Source organism: Bubalus kerabau, chromosome 5, assembly GCF_029407905.1.
Source record: "Bubalus kerabau isolate K-KA32 ecotype Philippines breed swamp buffalo chromosome 5, PCC_UOA_SB_1v2, whole genome shotgun sequence".
In the NCBI taxonomy this organism is placed as follows: domain Eukaryota; kingdom Metazoa; phylum Chordata; class Mammalia; order Artiodactyla; family Bovidae; genus Bubalus; species Bubalus kerabau.
This window is the reverse complement of record NC_073628.1, coordinates 81,158,173-81,185,370: the sequence shown is the minus strand read 5'-3', so window position 1 is coordinate 81,185,370 and position 27,198 is coordinate 81,158,173. Positions and strand designations below refer to the sequence as shown.

The 27,198-nt window shown below is 43.3% G+C and overlaps 1 protein-coding gene across 1 annotated transcript in view; it reads left to right on the top strand.

Moving 5' to 3' along the window:
• The first annotated feature begins 14,871 nt into the window (after positions 1-14,871).
• Positions 14,872-27,198, top strand: part of TP53BP2 (tumor protein p53 binding protein 2) — a 67,544-nt gene continuing 55,217 nt past the window's right edge. The window contains exon 1 of the mRNA XM_055581964.1: positions 14,872-15,209. Coding sequence (XP_055437939.1) covers positions 15,183-15,209 — 27 coding nt within the window. The 5' untranslated portion in view covers positions 14,872-15,182. The remainder of the gene's footprint in view (positions 15,210-27,198) is intronic.

Here is a 27,198-nt window from a genome sequence, read left to right as displayed (position 1 = left end):
AGAGCTGCCTCCCATTACCCCCAAGGGATTTCAGTCTGTGATAAGAACTGTGAATGCATAATGGGCTGAGGTTAAGATCAGGGTTAGATGAAGCTGGGTTTGATACAGCTTGTGCAATACAACGCCTTGTTTGTCTTCAGACCTCTCTGAGAGAAGCCTTTCTGCTTACAAGACTTCTATTCTGACTTTTGTATTCTGTGTGTTCCTTTTTCTTTGGATTTTCTTTGGGTTGTTCAAGTTAAAAACACACTTCTACATGTTGATGACAACAGGTAGAACATTTGATTTGTTCCTTCAGGCAATTAGTTTAGTGGTAGTGTGTGGGCTGTGGCCGTAGGCAGAGCTAGATTTGATTGTCCTCTGTGCGTCTGTGCTGGTTATTGTCTGTATGACTTGGGGTAAGATCCCCTGCTCCAGCCTCCCTGGCTTTCCTCTTGCTCATCAAATGTGCCAGGCTCACTTCTTCCTCAGGGTCTTTGCAGGGCTTCTTTCCTCTGCCCGGGACCCTCTTCATTCAGATCTTCTGAGGATAGTTTCATTTAGATCTCAGTTCAAACGTCATCCCCTTCAGACAGAACTTTCCTGACCACCATTTCCAAAGAGCTCACTCCACTCCAGTTACTGTTACATTGTCTTGTTTTAACTTCTTCATAGCATCTGTCCTATATACTTCTTTAGCATCTGCCTCCTCCATTAGAACAAAAACTTCTAGAGAGCAGAGCAGGTACTTTCTTTCCTAACACTGTATTTCTAGAGCTTAGAGTTGTACTGCACAGGACTTCCCTGGTGGTGCAGCAGATAAGAATCCACCTGCCGATATAGGGGACACGGGTTCGATCTCTGGTCTGGGAAGATTTCACCTGCTGCAGGGAAGCTGGGCCTGTGTGCCACAACTACTGAAGCCCACGCGCCTGGAGCCTGTGTTCTGCAGCAAGAGAAACCACCCCAATGAGAAGCAGGTCTCCTGCATTGAAGAGTAGCCCCTACTCACAGCAAAGCCCCTGCAAAGCAATGAAGACCCAGTGCAGCCAAAATAATGACTTGTACCTGCATATACATAGTACACAAGAGAAGACTCTACACATGGACATCGCCAGATGATCAATACTGAAATAAGATTGATTATATTATTTGCAGCCAAAGATGGAAAAGCTCTATACAGTCAGCAAAAACAAGACCGGGAGCTGACTGTGGCTCAGATCATGAACTCCTTATTGCCAATTTCAGACTTAAATTGAAGAAAGTAGGGGAAACCACTAGACCATTCACGTATGACCTAAATCAAATCCCTTATGATTATACAGTGGAAGTGAGAAATAGATTTAAGGGATTAGATATGATAGAGTGCCTGATGAACTATGGACGGAGGTTCGTGACATTGTACAGGAGACAGGGATCAAGACCATCCCCATGGAAAAGAAATGCAAAAAGGCAAAATGGTTGTCTGAGGAGTGACAAATAGCTATGTCACTTACAAATAGCTTATAAATAGCTTACAAATAGCTATGGAAAGAAGAGAAGCAAAAGGCAGAGGAGTAAAGGAAAGATATACCCATCTGAATGCAGAGTTTCAAAGAAGAGCAAGGAGAGATAAGAAAGCCTTCCTCTGTGATCAATGCAAAGAAATAGAGGAAAACAATAGAATGGGAAAGACTAGAGAGCTCTTCGAGAAAATGGGAGATACCAAGGGAACATTTCATGCAAAGATGGGCACAATAAAGGACAAAAATGGTATGGAACTAACAGAAGCAGAAGATATTAAGAAGAGGTGGCAAGCATACACAGAACTATACAAAAAAGATCTTCATGACCCAGATAATCAAAATGGTGTGATCACTCACCTAGAGCCAGACATCCTGGAATGTGAAGTCAAGTGGGTCTTAAGAACCATCACTGCGAACAAAGCTAGTGGAGGTGATGGAATTCCAGTTGAGCTGTTTCAAATCCTAAAAGATGATGCTGTAAAAGTGCTGCACTCAATATACCAGCAAATTTGGAAAACCCAGCAGTGGCCACACGACTGGAAAATGTCAGTTTTTATTCCAGTCCCAAAGAAAAGGCAACGCCAAAGAATGCTCAAACTACCGCACAATTTCACTCTCTCACACGCTAGCAAAGTAATGCTCAAAATTCTCCAAGCCAGGCTTCAACAGTATGTGAACCATGAACTTCCAGATGTTCAAGGTGGATTTAGAAAAGGCAAAGGAAACAGAGATCAAGTTGCCAACATCTGTTGGATAATCGAAAAAGCAAGAGAGTTCCAGAAAAACATCTACTTCTGCTTTATTGACTATGCCAAGGCCTTTGACTGTGTGGATCACAACAAACTGCGGAAAATTCTTCAAAAGATGGGAATAACAGACCACCTGACCTGCCTCCTGAGAAATCTGTATGCAGGTCAAGAAGCAACAGTTAGAACTGGACATGGAACAGCAGACTGGTTCCAAATTGAGAAAGGAGTACATCAAGGCTGTATATTGTCACCCTGCTTATTTAACATGATGAGAAACACTGGACTGGATGAAGCACAAGCTGGAAACAAGATTTCTGAGAGAAATATCAATAACTTCAGATATGCAGATAACACCACACTTATGGCAGAAAGGGAAGAACTAAAGACCCTCTTATGAAAGTGAAAGAGGAGAGTGAAAAAATAAGCTTAAAACTCAATATTCAGAAAACGAAGATCATGGCATCTGATCCCATCACTTCATGGTAAATAGATGGAGAAACAGTGGAAACAGTGACAGACTTTATTTTTTGGGGCTCCAAAATCACTGCAGATGGTGACTGCAGTCATGAAATTAAAAGACACTTGCTCCTTGGAAGAAAAGTTATGACCAACCTAGATAGCATATTCAAAAGTAGAGACATTACTTTGCCAACAAATATCCGTCTAGTCAAAGCTATGGTTTTTCCAGTTGTCATGTATGGATGTGAGAGTTGGACTATAAAGAAAGATGAGCGCCGAAGAATTGATGCTTTTGAACTGTGGTGTTGGAGAAGACTCTTGAGAGTCCCTTGGACTGCAAGGAGATCCAACCAGTCCATTCTAAAGGAGATCAGTCCTGAATATTCATTGGAAAGAGTGATGCTAAAGCTGAAGCTCCAGTACTTTTGGCCACCTGATGTGAAGAACTGACTCATTTGAAAAGACCCTGATGCTGGGAAAGATTGAAGGCGGGTGGAGAAGGGGATGACAGAAGATAAGATGGTTGGATGGGATCACCAACTCAATAGACATGAGTTTGATTAAGCTTCGGGAGTTGATGATGGACAGAGAAGCCTGGTGTGCTGCAGTCCATGCGGTCGCAAAGAGTGGGACACGACTGAGCGACTGAAGTGAACTGAGCATTTAGTAAGTGCACAATAAATGGTGGACTTAGGTATTATAATTTCTACCCACATTTCCCCCTTCACCAGTTTCACCAGTTTCTGATCAAGGGCCCAGATCAAGTCTATTGGTATATTTTATACTGCTATGCATATAGTAGACACTCAATTTCACTTAGTTAAAATGAAGTAAAATTTACTATTTAACCAGCGATTCAAATAAATGAAATAGAAAATACAAACCCTTCAGGTAAGTTCATCTTTTAGACTCAGCTCTTGATCCCTTCTCTCTGAGTGTTTTCTAGACTGTCTTAACCCGTGAGGGTCAGGGGATTAGGTACAAACAGTTCCCCATGCCAACTGCAACCGGAGCACCTGTGTGTTAGATTTCATGCATGGCTCATAAGGATGCACATACTAGGCTGTATATGCTCTGAGCCCCACTTACCTTTATATCCTCACTGGCTGGTCTGGTGCCCCAGGCACTCAGGGCAGAAGTGTTGAAGGAAAGGAGACCATAAGGGAAAGTAGGTTAAGAATGCAGACTCTGGGCTCAAGTACCTTGGCTCAAATCCTAGCTTCTGCAGTGCACCCCACTGTGAGGCTTCAGACAATTTACTTAAACTCTCTGGGCCTCAGGCTCCTTGCCCTTAAGACAGGATAACAGAAGTACCAACTTCACAATTATTTCGGAGATTAACTAGTTTAAGATTCCCCTATGTGTAGCTTTCCGGAGAAGGCAATGGCACCCTGCTCCAGTACTCTTGCCTGGAAAATCCCATGGGCGGAGGAGCCTGGTAGGCTGCAGTCCATGGGGTCGCTAAGAGTCGGATACGACTGAGTGACTTCACTTTCACTTTTCACTTTCATGCACTGGAGAAGGAAATGGCAACCCACTCCAGTGTTCTTGCCTGGAGAATCCCAGGGACGGGGGAGCCTGGTGGGCTGCCATCTATGGGGTCTCACAGAGTCGGACACGTGTCCGACTGAAATGACTTAGCAGCAGCAGCAGCAGCAGCATGTGTAGCCTTCAGTTCTATATCTGTATCTCATTTCATTGTATCCTGTATACCAGACAGTTCATGGCTCATAGTAGACATAGTAGACAAACAAACAAACAGTAGTGTTTATTGAATTAAATAGAAAAGCTGTGTATAAATTGAAAGGGATAAATACCTACCTGTTCAGGAGACAAAAGAGACTAGGTATGAATCCTGGGTCAAGAAGATCCCTTGGAGGAAGGCATGGCTACCCACGCCAGCATTCTTGCCTGGAGAATCCCATGGACAGAGGAGCCTGGCGGGCTACAGTCCATGGGGTCACAAAGAGTTGGACATGACTGAAATGACTTAGCACACACACAAAGGCATATTTAAATGGACTAGGAGACCTTGCGGTAGTTGGTCCCGCAAGCATGCCTTAATTGATTTTTTTCAATTGCATGTTTATTCTATTAGATGTGGTAAATGTGAAGTGTATTTGAAATGAGATTTCCACTTTTCCCCCAAACCAATTTATAAACACTTTCAGAGAACAAATTACTTAGAGAAAAAAAATAATCTTTAGTGCTTATAGCTTGGGGATTCATTAATTTGAAGTGAAAATTCTCTCTACCCAGATAATACTCTCTTTTTTCAGTTTTATTGTCTTCTAAGTATACCTTCTCTGTGGGTCTTTTTTAAAGCTTCCTCTGGGCTTTAACAAGAGCAGTAAGAACTGAGTTCAGCCAAGACTTTTAGAAATGAGTGTTCTCAACTGTCAATTAATAACTAACTTGAGTGTTACAAATAATTTGTACTGAAACTGAGTTATGGATTCACATAAATGGGGTTTAAATGACAGTACAGAAAATCCAATTCATCTCTCATTCAATTGGTTATCCTTAGCTATTGGGAAAAAATTTATAGTAGCAACATGATTGCATTCATTCAATACTTAATTGACAATGAAAGATTGTGTGCTACGCTAAAAGGAATATCAAAAACTTTAAGAATTGGTCCTTTCCCCAAAGGAACTTTGGTCATGAATCTGTAAAACCACAGTGTTTTTCATGGGCACTCTTGAAAAATATTTGAATAAATCCCAAATTTAAAAATCATTTTAAACAAACCATTTAAAATGGTTTTAAATAGAACTGACTAGACCTCAGTTCATTCTGAGCTAACATAGTGTATTTTAGTAAAGACCAGGAGGAAATACATGTACTTTTCTCACAGTGAAATAAAAACCCCTCTGCACTGGGGAGAAAGCCACAGCAGGCTCTGTTGATGACCAATGTCCTTGGTGACATCTCAGCACTTAAACGTGTCCATTTTCAGCATTTCAGGCTAGACTTCTCTTGCTTGCTCACTAACTTTCTGAAATCTCATCAGGTGGACTGACTTTCTTTTCAAATGCTGTGTAGTAATTATCGATATGATCCTTCTATGGATAATGACATCATAGACAGTCAGCAGAAGGGCAAGCACCTTAGTTTGTTTTTCAGCAATGGGTTTTATTTAGTTCCATAGATCCTTTGACCCTGACTCAACTGGAACATTTTATAGGCATTTATGAGATGGCTTTTTGGGGTAATGAGTGTAATGTATGGCCATAGGATTGGAAAACTCTACAGTTACGGCTGTTCCGGATAGTTACACACTGAGTTGTGTCATCCCCCCATTCATATTCTGAAGCGCTGTCACCCTCCCTCCCACACTCCCACCCCCCCAAAACCCCCCTCCAATGTGATGATATTTGAGGGTGGGGCTTTGGGGAGATAATTAGGTTTAGCTCAAGTCTTAAAGGTGGAGCCCTCATGGTGGGATTCTCCCTCTTACAGGAAGAGACACCAGAGAGTTTGCTTCCTCTTTCTGTCTCTGCTGTGTGGGGATAAATGCTAAGACATAGTTTGCCAGCTAGGAAGAGGGCCCTTACCTGGAAACCAAACTGGCTGACACCTTGGTCTTGGACTTCCCAGCCTTCAGAACCATTAAAAAAAAAAAAAAAGTAAACTCCTATAGTGTAAGCCACTTATTCTATGCTATTTTGTTATGGCAGCCTGAGCTGACTAATGCTCTGGCTTTAATCACATGCACTGCAGACAAATGAACAACTCATTCATGTATTCACTCTTTTGTTCATTCAAACACACTGGGCCCTATTTTAAGTCCTAAAGAATCAGTGGTAAACAAGGATGAGTTGAAATTCCTACCCTATGGTTCAAAGTCTTGTGAGAGAGAAAGCATTAATTGAATGACACTTGAAACACAAATCATCTGAATATCCTGTGGTGACACATGCCATAAAGGCGAGGTCCTCGGAGTATGCTGCCGTAGGTCCTGGAGGAAGCACAGAGGGCGAAAGGGATTGAAAAGGGATGGTGCGGCTGAGTCTCAGGAAGGGAGGGGTCTGTGGTACCTGTTAAGGAGAGGGATGGGCAGGGACAGACAATCAGAGCTTGGAGGCAATGTTAAGGAAAGACTTTAAGTAGGGCTGTCTATGATAAGACAAGTGAGAAATGGTGGTGGCTTTAACAGGGTGGTGGTGGTGATGGAAAATGGGGAGTTTGAAGAAATGTTTAAGAAATAGAATGAACAGGGGACTTCCCTGGTGGTGGTCGAGTGGTTAACACTCCATGCTTCCATGGCGGGGGATATGGGTTTGATCACTGGTTGGAGAATAAGATCCTACATGCCACATGGCATGGCCAAAATATATATATATATATATATATATCCAAAAATGGAAATAGAATGAACAGAGTTTGATGACTGAATACATGTTGGAGATAAGGAAGTTAAGTGTGATTCCTGAGTTATTGGCTTGAGAAAATGGATGAACACATGTGCCATTCACAGAGACAGAACTTACTGGGATCAAAGACTATACCTTTGGTTTTAGACCAGTTGAACTTGCAATACTTTGAGACAGCCAAGAGGAAACATCTAATGGGTAGCTGGATATAACTGAATATAGATATTCAGCACTCTTCAGTAGAACTTTCTGTAATGATGGAACTATTCTGTATCTATATTGTTCACTATTTTAATCACTACTGGCCACTTACATTTGAATGAATTAAAGTTAAAATTTTAGTTTCTCAGTTGCACTAGCCACATTTCAAAGGCTCAGTAGCTACATATAGTTAGTGACTTTGTCCCTGGATAGCTAAGTTCTAGAGCCCAGAGAAGCAGTCTGGTTTGGAAATACAAAAATTTACACTGTGTGTATATGAGGTTTAAGACTGAGGATAAAATTGTCTAGGAAGAAGGCAGTCAGTGAAAAAAGAAAACAGCTAGGATTGAGCCTTGAGGACCTTCAACATGTAAAGGCTGGTACGGAGGAAGGAATCTTCAAAAGACACAGAGAACAGACTTCCCTGGCAGACCAGTGTTAAGAGTTTGCCTTCCAATGCAGGGGATACTGGTTCGACTCCCGGTTGTGAAGCTAAGATCCCACATGCCTGGTGGCCAAAAAACCAAAATGTAAAACAGAAGCAATATTGTAACAAATTCAATAAAGAATTTAAAAATGGTCCACATGAAGAAAAATCTTGGAAAAAAAAAAAAAAGACAGAGAAGAAGCAGGGAGAGAATTAGGAGGAAAACCACGAGAACACTGTCCTAAAAGGCAAGGGAGAGGGGTGTTTTGGGGTTTCCCAGGTAGCTCAGCGGTAAAGAATCTGCCTGCAATGCAGAAATCACAGGAGACACAGGTTTGATCCCTGGGTCGGGAAGATCCCCTGGAGAAGAGAATGGCTACCACTCCAGCATTCTTGCCTGGAGAATTCCATGGACTGAGGAACCTGGCAGGCTACATTCCATAGGGTCTCAAAGAGTCAGACACAACTGAAGTGACTTAGCATGCAAAGGGGTGTTTTGAAACGGAGAGAATGAGCCATGGCTCCGTGCTGGTGGAAGATCAAGAAAGAGGAAGACTGAAAATGTTCATTGCATCAGTGGAATAGAGGTCACCAGTGACTGCAGCAAAAGCTCTTTCAGAAGAGGGATGGAGTTGGAAGGCAGACTGGGTGCGGGAGTGGGAGGTGGAGTATGGAAAGAGAAATGACAACAGAAGCTAAGAAACCAGGAGCTCCTAGTTCCATGACTTTCAGTAAGCAAGGAATTATTTAAACCAAATCAAGGTACACAGATATATGTCTTCCAAGCACTGAGTTTATCTTGCCAAGTTAACAATGGAGAATATTTTTTCCATGTATTTGGGGAGGTATTGTTTCTCCTTTCTACCCTGACTGTCTTGGAAAGTAGGTATGAGTTGCTGCTGCTGCTGCGTCGCTTCAGTCGTGTCCGACTCTGTGCGGCCCCAGAGACGGCAGCCCACCAGGCTCCCCCGTCCCTGCGATTCCCCAGGCAAGAACACTAGAGTGGGTTGCCATTTCCTTATCCAGTGCATGAAAGTGCAAAGTCAAAGTGAAGTCGCTCAGTCGTGTCCGACTCTTAGCAACCCCATGGACTGCAGCCTACCAGGCTCCTCCGTCCATGGGATTTTCCAGGCAAGAGTACTGGAGTGGGGTGCCATTGCCTTCTCCTAGGTGTGAGCTAGACCAAGCAAAAGCTGGGAGGCCATGTATGGAGTATTCTTTACCCTAATAGCAAGAGTAAGCAATGGAAGGGTTTTCTTAAAAACTTTTTTATTATCCAGAATTTAGAGTAAACACAAGAAGACAGAAAAGTATAATTAACTTCGATGTGCATTTATCACCTGGCTCCAATGTTCTTCAGCCCTCAACTCTACCCCATTCATGTGCCCATCCCCTTGGATTAAAGACTTTTAAGCATGGGAGTGACACAATTACACTTCTGTTACAAAGATCATCCTTATTGCTCTTAGAGCAGGAGTGGCAAATTTCCTCTTTAAAGGGCCAGATAATATTTTAGGCTTCGCAGGCCATACAGTCTCTATCACAACTACTCAACTCCCCTGTTGTGGTGTGAAAGCAGCCACAGACAATATGTAAACAAGTAAGTGTGACTGTGTTCCAATAAAACTGTCCTTAAGGACACTGAAATTGGAATTTTGTATAATTTTTATGTGTCACAAAGTGTTCTTCTTTTGCTTCCTCCCCTCTGCTCTGAGCATTAAAAAAAAAAAATGTAAAAAGCATTTTTCTCATCAGCAATACAAAAACTGGGGGAGGACAGATTTGGCCAGTTATCTGCCAACTCCTTGGGTGGAGGGTGGACTGGAGGGGCCAGGGCAGAAAGCCCTGCTGAGGCTATTGCAGAAGTCAAGAACAAAACCTCACTATGCCCAGCAAAGAGAAAAGAGAGCATGGTAAATACTGACTTGTTTTGTGGTTTTTGTTTAGTTCGTTTAGTTGCTCAGTTGTTTCCGACTCTTTTGTGATCCCATGGACTATAGCCTGCCAGTCTCCTCTGTCCAAGGAATTTTCTAGGAAAACTAGAGTGGGTTGCCATTTCCTTCTTCAGGGGATCTTCCTGACCCAGGTGTCAAATCCCTGTCTCCTGCATTGGCAGGTGGGTTCTTTACCACTGAATCACCAGGGAAGCCCAAACACCCAAACACCGATTAAGTACCATCAGTTTTACATTTATTGGCCTAGGCACAACATTAAGGCTGAAGATACATAGATTTGCCACTGAGTAAATAGATGAATAGATTTTGCCACTGAGTCTAGCTGAAGAGACAGATATATTTTTCTATATCATATAGTAAGTACAACAATACATACATTTTATATATACATATATAGGGCTATGGAATATAGATGAGATATTGATTAATTCTGGTGGAGAAACAGCAAACATGAGCTGCAAGAATGACATTTAGGTAGGCACTTAAAAGGCTAGCAGAAGTAGGATGAGGGGGGAGATAGTCAAAGCAATGAGAAAAGCATGGATGGCATTAAGGAGGCTTGAAATGGAAGCTTCTGCCTCATCTCTGCCTTTTGGTTACTGTTAATTTAAAGAGAATGCAGGAGAGAACCAGATAAATTTGATGGGAGTATCTGAGGTTTCAAGAAGGAGCATAATGGGTGGAACATGAAATGGTCCCACATGATACATCCAGACCGTGGCTACATCTTCTACCTCCCTGACCACTGTCCTTCTCACTCACTCAAGGCAAGGCACATTGGCCTTTGTTGCTGTTTCTTTAATTGCACACTCTATGGGGTCGCACAGAGTCGGACATGACTGAAATGACTTAGCAGCAGCAGCAGCAGCCTCAGGCTCTTCCACTGCCTAGAGTGATTTTGTCCTTCACTTCATCCGTAAGAGGCCTTTTCTAACCACTCTATCCAAAACAGACTTTACCCTCTTTGTGTACCTAGCTGTTCTCCACCCCTGACCCAAAGCATTTATTATAACCTCATTCATTTATTGTCTAACTCCCTGACCTGAACACAAGCTTCATGAAGGCAGTCTTTGTTTTGTAGGCTGTTGTAGCTCTAGAGTCTAGAACAGTGCCTGGCAAAATACAGGCACACAGTTGTAAAGTGAATCCACAGGAACTTCTTTGGTGGTCCAGTGGCTAAGATTCTGCACTTCAAATGCAGGGGGCCTGGGTTTGATCCCTTTCCCTTTTCACTTTCATGCATTGGAGAAGGAAATGGCAACCCACTCCAGTGTTCTTGCCTGGAGAATCCCAGGGACGTGGGAGCCTGGTGGGCTGTCTGTGGGGTTGCACAGAGTCGGACACGACTGAAGCAACTTAGCAGCAGCAGCAGCAGCAGCAGGGAACTAGATTCCACATGCCACAGCTAAGAGTTTCTTTGCCTTCTGCCACTTAAGATCCTGCAAAGAAGATCGAGGGTCCTGAGTGCTGCAACTAAGATCCAGTGCAGCCAAACAGAATAAATAATTTTCTTTTTTTTTTTTTAAAGAAAAGAATCCACAGTAGGAGAGGGAAGGAGAGGAAGAACGCAGAGAAGGCCACATAGGTTGAAGGTGGAGAAAATGATATTGCAGGAGTGTAGTGCAAGCCCCAATAGCCTCAATGTCATTGGGTAAGGAAGATGGGAGTTCATCTCCTGAGGGGGAGGGGGAGGGATGCAAGGTTTGGGACACTGTGGGGAACGGGAAAGAAAGTAACATGGGGAGGAAGTTGGGAACACAGACATCTGAACTCAAGCCAAACAGGTAATTGTACTGTGCCTGCGGGTGAGGTGAGATCCGAAGAGAAGACAGCTGTTCCCCACCCAGCGAGTGGTGATTTGATTTATCTTAGAGTTGAATGCAGAATTATCGAGTTGGGAGAACGATAGGTTCTCCACGAATAAGCAGGTGAGAGTGGGCATGAAGAAAGAGATGGAAGGAAGAAAACAGCTTATCTGAGAGCTCAGTATGATGGCACAGAATTTGAACGAATGAAACCAAAGCACAGACAAGGTTTCTTTGGTTTCATGCTTCTATGCTAAAAAAAAAAAAAAAAAAAAAAAAGAGGAGAGAAAGAAAACAGAACAAAACCCTCAACCAGAAACATACCTGCTGTTTGGCAGCGGGGAATTCTCAATTGGCTGGAAGTAGGTTTCGGGACACATTGCCAGGTGCTATCCCCTTTTCTTTCCTGTTCTTGGGAGAAACAAGCAGCAAAACAGCCCGTTCGTGAAAACAAGGCAGTAAAGAAATAGACCCGGGCCATCATATCCCAATTCTTCTCTCCTTTCTTCTACTTTGGTTATTATTTTGTTAATAAGTCAGGGCTGCCAATGCTCCCTCTAAATGTAATTTACTATTGTGTGTGACCAGTAACACACAGTGTTTTTTGGATATGAAGGAGAGATGTTTTCTCATTGTTGAGAATGGGAGGTTTAGTGACTGATACCCAGAATTCTTTCTCTGGATGACCTAGATCATGGTCGTTTCTGAGACTTTATTTGTAGCTGTTTCTGATATTTCTTTGCATGCAAGAAAATAATGAAAGTCAGTGGAATACGAGATAGGTTTTTTCGGTTATATAGTCCCTGCAGGTTGCCAAAAGGCAGTCTTGGTTCCCATAAATGTGCTAAAATCCAAGATTAGGGCTTTTTAAAATTAAGATTCTCAAATTTAACGATTGCCTCTTCCTGCAACATGCTTCACTCAGGGTTTTTCTCGGTCTTAGTGGGTAGCAATTTCCATTCTTTAGGACAAAAGCCTTGGACTTCTCTTTGACTTTTTACTCTCCTATTCCATATCTACCTTGTCACAAAATTCTATGAGTTTGGCCTTCAAAATATATCTCACATCTGACTACTTTTCACCATGTTCACCATTACTGCCCAAGCCACTTTCATCTTTTTCTTGGATTATTGCAAGGTCTTCCTACAGGTTCTCTGCTAAATTTTCAGTCTGTTTACCACAGCAGCTGGTGTGATTCCATTAAAACAGAAGTCATATCATGGTAGCCATTGGTTAAATTTTTTCTATGACTTAACCACTTCACTCGAGTAAAAGCCAAAGTTCTTATAACGGCTCGTAAGGCTGTACATTATCTGGCTCCTTATTTCACTCTACCTCATCTTCTGCTTCTCTCCACCTTATCCAGTCCGCTCTAGCCATCCAGGCTTCCTTGAGGGTCCTGGAAACACCAAGTAGGCTCCCACCTCAAGGCCTTAGCACTGGCTGTTCCCTCTGCTTGGAAGCCTTCATGAAGGCTGTAGTTTACTCCTTCAAGTCTGTGCTCACACATCATCTTTTCAGTGAGGTCTACTGCAACCACTTGATTTAAAATTTCACCTGCATGCCTCATCCCCTTAATTTTTGTCTTATAACTGTATTTGGTCATTTTTTTTTTTTTTGGACTGGCTGAGATAATTGGTAATTTATGTAAATATTAATTATTAATATACTCAGCTACTGATTTTACTGTCCACCTAATTTTGCTGTCTTCATTAATGTATCCCTATACTTAGAAGAATACTCAGCATGTAGTAAATATTAGACAAATATTTACTGACTAAAAAGATGAATTTCCTTTACAACTTAGGACAATCCTCTTAAAATAACTAGGCTTTACACTAGATTTTTGGAGAATTTTTGATTCTAATTGAATTAGCCGTAGCTTAATATATTAGTATTTCCAGATATGTAGCTGGGATAAGAAGGCTCAGAGTTTGATGATGGAGATTCTGGTTAGCGATATATTGAACTATAAGACTCTTGAGAGTCCCTTGGACATCACACCAGTCAATCCTGAAGGAAATCAACCCTGAGTATTCACTGGAAGGAATGATGCTGAAGCTCCAATATTTTGACCTGATGTGAAGAGTCAACTCATTGGAAAAGGCCATGATACTGGGAAAGACTGAGGGCAGGAGGAGAACGAGCAACAGAAGATGAGATGGTTGGATGGCATCATCGACTCAATGGATATGAGTTTGAGCAAGCTCTGGGAGCTGGTGATGGACAGGGAATCCTGGCGTGCTGCAACCCATGGCGTCCCACAGAGTTGGACACGACTGAGCGACTGACCAACAATATTGGACTAAGAAACATCTGTCCATGCTTGAGGCTAGGTGAATCCAGGGGCTTTATTCCATTTAATCTCGCTCACAAGGACAATTTAAACAGAACTACAGTTTCCTGTAGTTAGGGTTCCAGGAATCTGTGCCCTTGGAAGGTGGAAGAAGGTGCCTAAACCAGCTCTGCTGCTCTTTCAAAATGAGCCGCTGCAAGTCTCCTAGGCCTTCACCTAGCTCCCTGCAAAGGGAGCAGTGTGTGGCCATTTCCGAGACTGTCCTGAGGGTGTAACGAGTACCCTTCAGAGAGGAAATGCAGGACTTTTTAGAATAGCAGAAAAAGAAGCTCCTCGGAAAGCTGCTTCAAACTTTTTTTGGTTTTATTTACTTATTTTTATTGTGGTAAAACAAACAAAATTGATCATTTTAGTTATTTTTAAATGTTCGGGGTTTTGTTGTTTGTTTTTAGTTACAGAAAGTCACACAGAGTTCTAAACTAGAGTTTGGGCGATGCAGAAGAGAGGGAAGGCGACAGCCTGAGGTTCATCAGGAACTCTCGGAATGCAGTGCCGGCTGAGACGGCCCCGCCGATCTCCATTTTGCTGGGACCAGGCCGTCGCCGGAGCCTCCAGGGACCTCGGCCGCTCCAGCCCCGCGGCTGGGTCCTCCCAGGAGGTACGGTCGCCTGGCTCCGGCCGAGGCCGGCGGCGGTGCCCCGGGGAGGAACCGTCCAGGTGCCGAGTTTCCGCCCGGGATTCAGCCCCCACTACCCCCGCTTTCCCCCACCCCGGCCCAGTTCGAAACTGCGGGGAGGTGACGGCCGCAACAACCCGGGGTTTCGTCCGGCGCTTTCCTTATTTTGTCTTCCAGAGGCGGCCTCACAGTCCTCGGCTCCGCCTGAGAGCGCGCGCGCGCTCTGGTGGCTCCGCCGCGCGCGCCCCCGGTAACTTGTCATCCCGAAGGCAAATAAAGGCGGCGCGGCCCCGCCGCCCCGGGAGCGCTCCCGCCCCCTGGCCTCCCTTTCGCCGCGGGCCCGCGCAGGCGCGCGCGGCTCCGTCCCCGCGGCCTCCCCTCCCCCACCCCGCCTCGCGCGCCGCGGGCGGGGCCCCGCGCGGGGGGCGGAGCCGGCGCGAGCTCGGCGGGGGCCAGGCCCGGGGATTAGTTGGTTTCGGAGCCGAGGAGGGAGCCCGGGCCGTGGCGAGCGCGGAGCAGACAAAGCCACGTACGTGGGGGCCCGGCCGCAGGTGGGCTAGGGGCTCGGTGGCGCCCCAGCCCGCACTGAGAGCTCTGGGGACCCGCACGCAGCCCCGCCACCCGCCGCCTCTTTGCAACAGGTCCGCCGCCTTCGGGCGGCCTCCCTCTGCGCTCCCCTCCCCCGCGCCGTGCGACCCCCACACTCCGGGGTGCCTCCGCTTGGCTCCGGGCCGTCATCTCGCCACCAGCTTCGATGCGGTTCGGGTCCAAAATGATGCCGGTAAGCGGACGGGCTGTAGGGGCCGGGACCGGAAGTGTGCGGGGTAGCGGGCAGGGGTCTGGTGCCCGCCTTCGTGCGGGTCCTGAGCAGAGCCCGGGGATGGCGGCGGCGGGGGGCTGAGTCCGCGTCGCGGGTGGTCCGTGCATAGCTCACCTCCCGAGAGCGGCTCCATCCTCAAGACTCCCCACCACAAGCTCCCGCGTGCGGGATCGGGGAGACCCTCACCGAGGGTAGGGGTCCCAGCAACTGCTCCCGAGCCGGTGCGGCAGCCACTCTAAACTTTTCTTTTTCTGTCTGGCTGGGTCCTGACTTTTTTTTGCAGTTCCTGAAGGTCAAGAACAAGGGAACTGGGAATCTTATTTGCTTTGTCTTAAAAAAAAAAACAAAAAACAACTTCAAGTTGGCGTGAAATACACGAAGCGAAAAGCGTACCTTTTGTTTTTAGTTGAATTTCGATCTTGATATCAGTGATGGCCAACTCTTTTTATCTGGAAACTGATTTTAATAAACGCAGCCTCAAAGTTTTTGATAGCAGTAAAAACGCATTTGCCTGGCTCCCACCGTTTCCAGAGCTTGTTTAGCGAGCCCTCGGAGAAGGTTGGTGAGTTCTTTATAGACTCCGTAGGCTTTCGACGTGTCCACCAGGCCACACAGGTGAACAACAGGTTTGAGACGTTTGAAATGCCCTTTTTCTTCAACGGTCGCAGAAGCTGGAGGGTTGCAGTGGCTTATGCAGATTTCAGTAGCGTGTTTCCTCGAGGAAATTGTATGTACTTTACACTTCTGCCACTGAAGCAGGATTATCTTGCAGTCGAGCGATGTTTTCTTATGGCTTCATTTGTGGAAACAAAGAAATCACTTTTCTTTTACTTTTATAGAGTTTGGAATGAGTGAGGACAAATTTTGTGTATATGCAGTCACAGATGCAGAATACACTATCTTCTGGCCCCTTAGCTTGTATTGTGGGAGGGTTTCTTAAACTTTCACATACTGGACACACTTGGTTGATTGGTTTTGATAATTCAGTTTAGGTGGTTTGGGATATTTTGTCCTGCCAGGATTCAGAGAATTTGAAGTGTTAATAGCATTTTGTGTCCTTTTTTAGTTTGATACCTGGTTATGAAGTTAGGTTTGTGATGTGAATGACCAATATTTAAAATATGGAGAAGGGTGAGGGATTTTGCCATTAAAATGTTTTATTCCTTGTATTTACATTTCTTTGCCTAAAAATAACTTTCGCAGTTTGTGATTTTTTTCCTTAAAAATAGGAGCAAGACAAATGTTTGTTGTTGTGGTATGATTTCTTTCTTAAAGATCAGTTGTATGTTAAGGTATTCTTTGGCCATTATTAATGATGATGAAAGTTTTCCTTCTTACATACCAGATCATCACAATGTATAGAAAGTTATATAGCTCTTTAGGCTATTGCCTTTCCTAACATCAGTAGAATCTTTTTAAAAAAGATTTATTTGTCTTAGACTGTGCCCGGTCTTCCTTGCTGCCCGCGGACTTTGTCTAGCTGCCGGGAGCGAGGGCCACTCTTCGTTGTGGTGCATGCCCTTCTCATTGCAGTGACTTCTCTTGTTGTGGGCACAGGCCCCAGAGTGCTGCCTCCGTAGCTGTGGCACACGGACTTTGCTGCTCCTTGGCATGTGGGATCTTCCTGGACCAGGGATCAAACCCGTGGCCCCTGAATGGCAGGCAGATTCGTAACCATTGGACCACCAAGGAAACCCTGTCAGTAGAATCTAACAGGACTCATGATGTGGTGGCATGTGCAGTATTTGCTCAGCTCCTACCTTTGTGACCATAGCCTTTTTTCTTTTTTAGTGTTTTGTTTCCGCATCTGTAAAATGGGGATTTTAGTAGTAACCTAGCTTTAGGATGTTTGTGAGGATTAGAGTTATTGTTTATGAAACAGTGCCTCCTTGCCTCTCTCGGGATAATTGCTAGATAAGAACTTCTCTTGAATTTGTAACATTGGTTAGGTTAAACTGGAGATTCTTATACTTGCGACACATAAAAAATATGAAACAAAATTTCATTTATTAACCTCATGTAATATCTTTATCCTGTAATAGTTGGGATATTTGAAAATAAGACTGTTTTCTTAAATATATCTCTTCTCTTTAGCTTTTAATATGGATTTTTATTCCATCATCAAGTGAGGTTTTAAATTTATTACTTTGAAAAACTAACCAATTTATCAAAAAAAAGCACTTTGCTTATTGGGGAAAAATGGATAGTCTCAGAATGTAGACAATTGCCTTGATATGCTTTCTTGTTGAGGTGAGATGTACATAACATAAAAATGACAGTTTTAACCATTTTAAAATGTACAGTTCTGTGACATTAAGAATACATTTTTAAAATTGCTTTTACAGGAATGCTGTAGATAACAGCTTGCTATTTAGACTGCATTATATTAAAGTTGTGCAAATAAATTGTGTTCATGTGTTTTCTCAACAAATGGTAGAGAATCAAGTGAATTTCTTTCATGTGGGACATGAAGTGATAATTGGATCCCAAACCAGAAGGGGATGATGCATTTTAGTAGGCTAACTAAAAATAAGTAGGCAAGTGCTGAGAATCACAGTAGAGATAATGATAGGGTACTGCAGAAAAGGGTGTAATAATTACACTCATTTTGAGATACCTGCCATAGTTGGTATGTCTGGTTCTGTGATATTTCCACAACTTGGTGAGGAGAAACTGATTACTCCTTCCTACTTGACACTGTATCTTTTTCTTCATTAAAGAAACGTTATTTGTAGTTTGGCAGTATGGCTGTTTAATGAGGCATTCTCATGTTGTATTTATCAAATAAAGGGAAATCGTCATTAAAAGCAACATTTCTCAGCTGTTTAAAATTATATCAGATACCTTTTTTCATTACTTTTCATTTTGTGAAGTGTTGTATTCAAACAAGAATATTTTTATGAAAGAGCTTGCTGCTGCTGCTGCTGCTGCTGCTAAGACGCTTCAGTCGTGTCCGACTCTGTGCGACCCCAGAGACGGCAGCCCACCAGGCTCCCCCGTCCCTGGGATTCTCCAGGCAAGAACACTGGAGTGGGTATGAAAGAGCTTAGCTAACTCTAAAAGCATTCCCTGTTCTTTTTAGATACAGTTTGATAAAAATTTCTGTTTGTACCTGCTGCTCAAAGGTAAATGAAAAAAACCTGCTCACAAAACCACAGTGTTCCACAGTGCCATGTGGAAGGCCAGAGGACTTGAATTTGCCTGTCTCAGTGGTTGATGTCATATATGTGACATTTATATTCAGCTGTGATAGAAAATGAACTGTATCTGTGCTGTCCAGTGTGGTAGCCACCAGCCACCCGCAGCTACTGCACTTAAAATGGGACTAATGAGACCAAGGAATTGAATTAAAAAAAAAATTTAATTTTAATTACATCTAAATAGCCACATATACCTGATGGCCACTGACTGTATCGACAGGGCAGTCAGTTTGATGAAGGGGCACAAAGGAGCATTTTACATTTGAATCCCATATTTGCAGCTTCACATTTATGTTAATACTTTAAATGAAATTGTAATGGGTCGTTTATCCCTAATGACTTGGAGAATGGGTTTTCCGATTATTTAATTTAGTGTTCTGTTTAAATGAATTTCACCACAAAACCCTAATATGGATAATGTTTTGGAGAAAATAATAGCTTATTTTAAAGAGCTCAGTTGAACTAATCATGATTTATTTTTAGGTTTATGGCATTTTATCTTTCAGTGCTACAGAGGTATCATAATTACGCCTAGCTATTTCATTATGCTGTGAAATATCATCTGATTATTGGGACTTATAATTTTGGAAGTCTGGGACCAAAAAAATGGGATATTGCAGTAGCTCCTTTAGAAGTCTGATTCTTGGTCAATCGGATTTATGTATTTCTAAAGGCAGCTTAGTCAGCTCCCCAGCCTGAGAGCTTAACTTCTGCTGAAATTATTTTCATGTTTTAAAGTATTATTTGTATTATATACTGGTTTTATTTGCATATACTTTCCCAAACTGAAATTGTGTTTTGAAATGACAAACCTTTCAAGTTATAGCATCGGAACATTGTATTATTATGATTATACCATGATCTGAAAGAATTCCTTTTCGTTGTTGAGAAGTAACGTAGTGCATTAGCTTAGATTTTATTTCAGAATAAAGTTTAAGGTAGGTTCTCTATAGAACTATTAATTCTCAAAGGCTGTTAAACATATCATCTATTTAAAAGAAAATGTGCAAAGTATCTCACATTTCCTGTGCTGTAGTGAAATTTGTTTCTTGTGACTTATGCTACACTAATTAAAAGCCGAAAAGTATTTTAACAATTTCTGTATTTTTACCTGTTTGAGAGAAACTGGATTTAGACTTTATAAAGAACTGTAGCACAATCATACACCTGCTTATATTTTAAAAATTAACTTAGAATTTATCTGAGAGGGACACAGAGGGTCATTTATTCATACACTGCTTCTAGGAAGAACTGTTTTCTCTCTCTCTTTACGTTCCCTGTCCCCCAGCAGCAGATGGTAAAAACAAGAAAACAAAACCTCTCTTTTCTGGAGCTTTTAAGGAACACTGTAGACCTTTATCTCTTGGTAATCTACCATAGTATGTGAGACTTCTTAAAAAGTCTTTCTAAAGTGAACTTAACACTGAGCCATTCTTGCAGCTCATGTGAGGTCCAGCCTCTTTCTAGTTCAAATAGGGTAAGAGCATACCAATACATGTTGATATGATTTCCATCATGTACCATAAACCTCTGGATCAACCTGAATATTCATTGGAAGGACTGATGGTGAAGCTCCAATACTTTGACCACCTGATGTGAAGCGCCAACTCATTGGAAAAGACCCTGATGCTGGGAAAGATTGAGGGCAGAAGAAGGGGATAACAGAGGATGAGTTGGTTGGATGGCATCATCGACTCAATGGACCTGAGTTTGAGCAAGCTCCGAGAGATAGTGAAGGACAGGGAAGCCTGGCATGCTGCAGTCCGTGGGGTCGCAGAGTTAGACACGACTGAGCGATTAAACAACCACCACCCTGTAAACCCCTCACCAGCCTTTTCTACTTACAAGTACTGCAAAGAACATCAATAGTGGGATAGAAGAATTCAGGAATCCAGAGTGTTCTTTTCAGCTCATGCCACTTTTTCAAGTCAAACATTATTTAAATATTTCTCTTTTTTCATGATACTGAAGCAGGTACTGAACAGAACATTTTCTTTTAATCAGATGTCATTGAGAAAAGCAAAAACAGATGACAGACCTTGTGAGAGGTATACTTAGGCTGGAGTGGTAGGTGTGACAGTAAAATTTTTCATCTTGTTGGGGAGAGCTGAGAAGTCTTAGTCATTAGGAGAGCCTTCAGGAGCGCTGAACATTAAGGACGCAGTGATTCTTAAAACATTCTGCATACTCTCTTATCAGAGTAAAACACTCTTATCAAAGAAATGCAAATTCCCAACATAGTTAGAGCCTGTGTAGGAAAAGTAGCTTCACAGACTCTGCAACTGTGGCCATTTTTAGCTTTTTTCTGCTTAAAATTTATCCAAACACAAATGATTCATTTGGTTAACGGAACCAGATTTTTCATTGAAAATTTTCACGGGACCAATAAATACTGAATTTTCCCTTTTGAAATGCGTACTTCAGTGGTCATTCTAGAAACAGATTTGTGACTTAGTACCATTTATTTAAATTTCCAACATTTCAACCAGAAATCCTTAAGACACAAGTTTAGAAAAGGAATAGAAAATCATAAGGAGTAAACTATTGTAAAATATTGCTTTAAACTACTAGTGGTAATAATAAGAAATGATCCAGACAGTGTACTAATCTTCCGTAGTGGAAAGAATAATTTCTCTGTCAACCGGTATGGTTGAAAGCCCCATGCTTTTATTTTCCACCCAGGGTGGAGAGGGAGCTTCTGCTGGAACCCCTTGTGTGCTCAACACCTGCCCCTCTGTTGGGCTGCTCATCTCAGATAATCTGGTTTTGACCCTGTGAAGCAAGGCTTCCCCCTTCTCATGTAACATAAAGAATTTGAAGCCTACAGGGTTTTAGTAATTTACCCTGGGTCACTTGGCAGAAATGAGATGCGAACCAGGTCCACCTGTGAAGAAATGCTCTAGAATGTTTCTGTATACTTACCAAGACAGTAGTCATGGTATTCTTTTGTCTAATGACAACTTCAAATACTGGTTTATAGAGCATAACTCTAATTATTTTTGACTTTAAGGAAAACAGAGATATCTTCCCATATGTAAATCCTCACTGGGTGAGAAATTTGGTAAATGGTTCTCTTATCAAGTTTCGACTGATGTGGAGCTGACCTCACCCTGTGCAAAGGAAATGGCTCAGTGACTATTATTTTTTTCTACCTTTAATGCTTCTGTAGAGATCTCGGCTCTTTCGCATCATCTGGGAAAGAGAAGGGGTGTAATGATTCCTTTTTTTTTTTCTTCTTTCTTTGATACAATTGCCTTTTGTCTGAGGGGTGTTGGATAATCTTGCTTTTGACGGTATGTTTAAACAGGGTGTGAAAGTTGTGAGGTAGGAGAGTAAGGGTCAGAGTGGACTGGGTGGTTAAGAGCCACGGAGGGCAGGGAACTAGAGAGTCTGCTGTGAGGTTGCCGTCTTTGTTGTGCAGTCTTTTCCAGGGGCTTGAGAGGTGAATCTGTGACTTGGAGGAATGCCCACTGCTGGCAGAATCTCCAGATGAGGACAAAGTGACAGCATCTCTCCTTGCTGCCCCAGGGTGGTGTGTATAGTGAGGAAGAGTGACTCCATTTAATCAGATGAATTTATTGGAAATAAACTGGAGACTGGTATGGAATGAAATCATATTAAATCAGTGATCTTCCTTCTTCCTCATTAACCTGCTGATTGTTTTTGGATGGCCTTTTGGGGACAACATCTGTTCAATAAGTGTGCAGTGAACACCCACTATATTCCAGGCACTGTTCTCAGTGCCATGGATACAGGAAAGAAGATGACAGTTTTCAAGGAGCGTACCTCTCCTGAAGCTTAGTGGGAGGCTTGGAGCAGGGAGGATATGGAAAGTAGAAACAAAACAAAAGAGTTATGTAGGATTTAAACAGCATGTGACTAGGACGGCTGCTGTAGATTGGTGGTCAGGGAAGTGACATCTTGGCTGAGACCTGTGCAGATCTGTGGGAGGAGCAAAAAGCTATGACAAACCTAGACAGCATATTAAAAAGCAGAGACATTACTTTGCTGACAAAGGTCCGTATGGTCAAAGCTATGATTTTTCCAGTAGTCATGTATGGATGTGAGAGTTGGACCATAATGAAGGCTGAGTGCCAAAGAATTGATGCTTTTGAACTGTGGTGTTGGAGAGGACTCGCGAGAGTCCCTTGAACTGCAGGGAGATCAAATGAGTCAATCCTAAAGGAAATCAACCCTGAGTATTCATTGGAAGGACAGATGCTGAAGCTGAAGTTCCAGTACTTTGGCCACCTGATGCGAACTGACTCATTGGAAAAGACCCTGAGGCTGGGAAAGATTGAGGGCAGGAGGAGAAGGGGATGACAGCAGCTGAGATGGGTGGATGGTATCATTGACTCAATGGACATGATTTTGAGCAAATCCCAAGAGATAGTGATAGGGAAGCCTGGCGTGCTGCGGTCCATGGGGTTGCAGAGTCGGACATGACTTAGTCACTGAACAACAACAACATATCAAGTAGGCAGAATTCCCAGGGGATGGTGCAAAGGCCTGGAGGAAGCAAGGGGAACTATGAGGCCAGAGCTTAGTGGTTGGGAGCGAGTGACTGGAGTGGAGGTGGAGAAGTGCAGCGTGTAGGCTTTCCTGGGTGGGGCGAAGAGTTTAGTTGCCAGGGGAAGGGATGTGACAGCCCCTGGAAAAGTTCTAAGGAGTAAAAGTGACATAAATGGAGAGATTAGAAAAGATGCTCCATTGCTGTGTGAGAACAGATTGTGGAGGTGCCACAGCCAAAGAACTGGGAAAGGTTGGGGGAGCCTGACAGCCCTTGTGGTAGGAAGACAATGGAAAACCACCAAAGATGGATAAAAGCTTTATCATATACTGTGAGGGCCCAGCAGTTAGTGTGAACTCGCTGTGAACTCAGTCCATGAAGTGTGTGACTTGCTCTAGGCGTTCAGAAGCCCCAGGGATGAGAGAAGGGTTGATCTTACCCCAGGGTTGGGCATAAGATCAGGACAGGGATGGGCAGGGTTACTCCACGTCCACAAGCTCCTCCTGTGAGACTCAAGAGAAACCAGACTTGTTACATCCTTAAAGAGCTCTGCAGAGCTTTAGAGAAAGCCTGTCGCCGTGCGTGGAGATCAGTTCCTTGCGGATGCCTTAACCCTACAAGTATTTTACAACAACTGTGCCTTCCACCCCATGATCATCTACTTTGGAAGCTTCAAGTGCTTTCACCTAGAAGTTCCTTCACCTTTTTTTTTTTTTTTAAAATCAATGGTAATCTTCATTTTATTGACAAAGATACAAAACAGCCAATGACCTAGGAAACTGAAATCAGAGCTGACTTAAATTCTAGAAAAGGTGTCTTCCTGCCAGTGTTTTTCTGTATCACAGCAATATCTAGTTGCTAACTGCTAGCTATTGATAATTTGTGACGTGTAGGTTATTACTGGACTTCCCTGGTGGCTCTGATGGTTAAGAATCTGCCTGCAATAGGGAGACCTGGGTTCGATTCCTGTGTTGGGAGGATCCCCTGGAAGAGGGCATGACAACCCACTCCAGTATTCTTGCCTGGAGAATCCCCATGGACAGAGGAGCCTGGTGGGCTACAGTCCATGGAGTCACAAAGAGTCAGAGATGACTGAGCGACTAAGCACAGCACAGGTTATTATTATTATTTTTCTTGTAATTTGTTGATCTGGAAAAGGGGACTATTTTGGATACTAATTTTATTTTAAAGTTAAATAGGATCTTTCTCTGGTAGGTGTTGATCGCTGCTTTCGGTCGCTAAGAGACCTGGATGTTATCCTGCATTCCATCCGTTCTTCCATTTTCTCCCATGACGGTTTCATCACTATGTCCCAGACTCCTCCTCTCTAGCCCCTGGTGCTCTTCTTCTGTGTTACCCCTCTCCTGCCTGGAAGGGGTGATCCTCTCCTTATTTATACCTTTACTGTCCTTCACCCCGTCAGTCCATCTCCACACTACTTCCATGGTGATCTGAGATAGCGTCTGTCGCTCCCCCTGTCCAGAATTCTTCAAGACTGACTTGTATTACCTATAGCATACCAACATAATCTCCTTAGCTAGATCCAAAGTTTCCTTATCATCTGGCCCAGTGGATTTCAGCCTTTTTTGTGTCCAAATACACTTGTAGAATATTTGGCCTCTCAGTGGGGAAGGGAAGTGATCGAAAGACTCAAAACATGAAGCAACTCAGCCCTTGACACCCAGCGCCCGCCGCGGAGGGAAAGTAAGCGGTGCGTGTGCCTCGTGCCTGGCAGAAGGGCAGCCCCCTTCGCCCTGCTCAGCCGGCCTGCCTTCAGGATTGCAGGGCAGTTGGGGAAGAAGATCTGCTCACCGCCTCCTTCATGCTCCCAAGGGACGCTGTGCTAGGACTCTGTGGGGCTTGATGATCTGTTTTCCTCTAGCTGGCAGTGAGTTGCACCTTCTTGTATATTGACGTCCATCACCTGCTCTGCGCCGTCTGACTGGGCCTTAATTGTCAGTGTGAAATAAGTCGTGTATGTCCCGAGTTTCTGCGTCACAGCTGTGACTCGGGGGTTGAGAGGTGACCTGTTCCTTCCGTCTGACCTCCCAGCTTCCTGTTTCAGCAGTTCCGGGGCGCGTGACGACAGCACGCCGGGTTTCCTCGCACCGCTGTGCCTTTACATGCGCCATTTTTCTGCTTGGACAGCCCTCTTCCTGCTTGTCTGACTCATCCTACCCTTTTCGATTCAGTAGTATTCCTTGAGAGGGGTGGTTTTTTTTTCTCCTGTTCTCACTGGACGTCATCTGAACCTCCACCAGGAAGTTCTCCGGTTGTGTCACGTGTTTGCGGGGCCCTGTGGGGCTTTGTGCTCTGTGCGGCTTGAGGGTGTGACCCATCTTCTAGTCTGTGTTTCTAACACTGAGCACAGTGTTTGACATACAGTGGCATTTAATAAATGTAGTTTGGGTGAATGAATGTTCTTATTTTTAATTTTCCTTGGGGAGGGTAGTGCTTGCCCATTTAAATATATGTCCATTGTTGGGAGAAGTTTCACAGAGGTGAAATCTTTGAACATAGAGGACCACTTCCATAGTAGACTGCCAGGTAGAAAGGAAAGAACTAGAAGCCATGGATTGGTTGTGCTCAGGCGATCATGCATGGATCTTAAAAATACGGTGCTTACAGGGAGCTCTACTCTAGGGAACTTTTCCCATGGGTCTGTAATGACCTATATGCAAAAAGAATCTCAAAAAGAGTGGATATGTGTATATGTATAACAGATTCACTTTGCTGTACACCTGAAACTAATACAATTGGGAAATCAACTATACTCCAATAAAAATTGTTTAAAAATACAATGCTTAGTGAATAAAAGCAAAAGATAGAGTGAAGTCTATAAAGGTGCCTTTGTGTAAAATAAGACATGCTCCTAAGACAGCAGTGCTCAGCTTAGAAGAAAGCATACCAGCCAACATGAAGCTTATACAGAAGGGTTGAGGTAGGGATGGAGAATTAACTAGTCAAGTATATTTATTTAGTTCTTTTATTTTGTTGTTTGTTTATGGCAGACACTGAAAGCAGAGTAGCTTCAAGTGAGCGACTTTGATAGATATTTTGGAATTTGAAATCTTGCCTAAATCAGGCTTCTGGCATAGTTGAAAAGGAGAGAAAAGATTTCTTAGGTTATCCTAAAGTAAGCAGAATGCTTTGTTTTCTTCCCTTGAGATGTGGTCTGGCTCTGAGAAAACTACTTTGCAGTTACACCGCGAGGTCACGTATAAGTGCTTCTTATGCCTGATGACGTGAACACACTGTTCACATCTGTTTCCTGTTCACATTCCCGTCGTCCGGGGAACTTTGAGTCTCTGAGCCACAGTATCGGTTCAGTTCAACAATCACATATTCAGATTTGCTGTGTGTCAGACAGATACTGAGATTGTGTTTTTCGGGAGAGGAGAAAAACTGGGAGGAAGCATTTGAGGACCAGAACTTCTGTACCAAAGGAATTTATAGACCAGTAAGACAGATAAGACCGGGATCCGGACAACTGTGGTGTGAACAGTGGTCTGAGAAGCAGAGAGAAAGCGTCCTCCTGGCTCGAGGTGCGTGTCTGTGGGAGGGACAGGGCTGGAGGCAATTTTATGGTTTTGAATTATTCAAGAAAGCTTTTCGAGATTTCTCCTTTGGTGATTTGAGGCTGTGACTGTGGAGCAGATAACTTCTGTGTTTTAAGTCTTTATATTTCTTATAATTGATTGGAAATTCCTTGAAATTAAAAATAGGCAAAGATAAAATACCACTGTATATGAATCTGATTTTTTTTTTTATTGAAGTATAGTTGATGTACAGGTAAGTTACAGGTTTAAAAGTCTGTGAAGTTTTGATTGTCACAGGGTTAACCATTGACATTTTAACAGTTAATATACACTATACAGGTTAATATTCACTTCTGTTATCTATTGGTGAAAGAACTAATGCTGTAGTTCATTTACCCAGAAATTTAGTTTCATGTTGCATCTCTGCTTATAAGCCCCAATGCAGTGGTTCTCAAACTTCAGTGGGATTGCTGGGCCATACCTCAAGGTTTTCTGATTCAGGAGGTCTAGGTGGGGGCCTGAGACTTTTGTTTCTGGCAAGTTCCCAGCAATGCTGATACTGTTGGTCTGGGGACCATGCTTTGAGAACTACTCTAGTGATGTCCCTTGTTCTTCAGCCTGCGTCCCTTATACTTGACCTCAAGGCCCTTTATCAGCTGTTTACCTGTCTGTCCTTGTTCATATGTGCCTATATTCCTGAT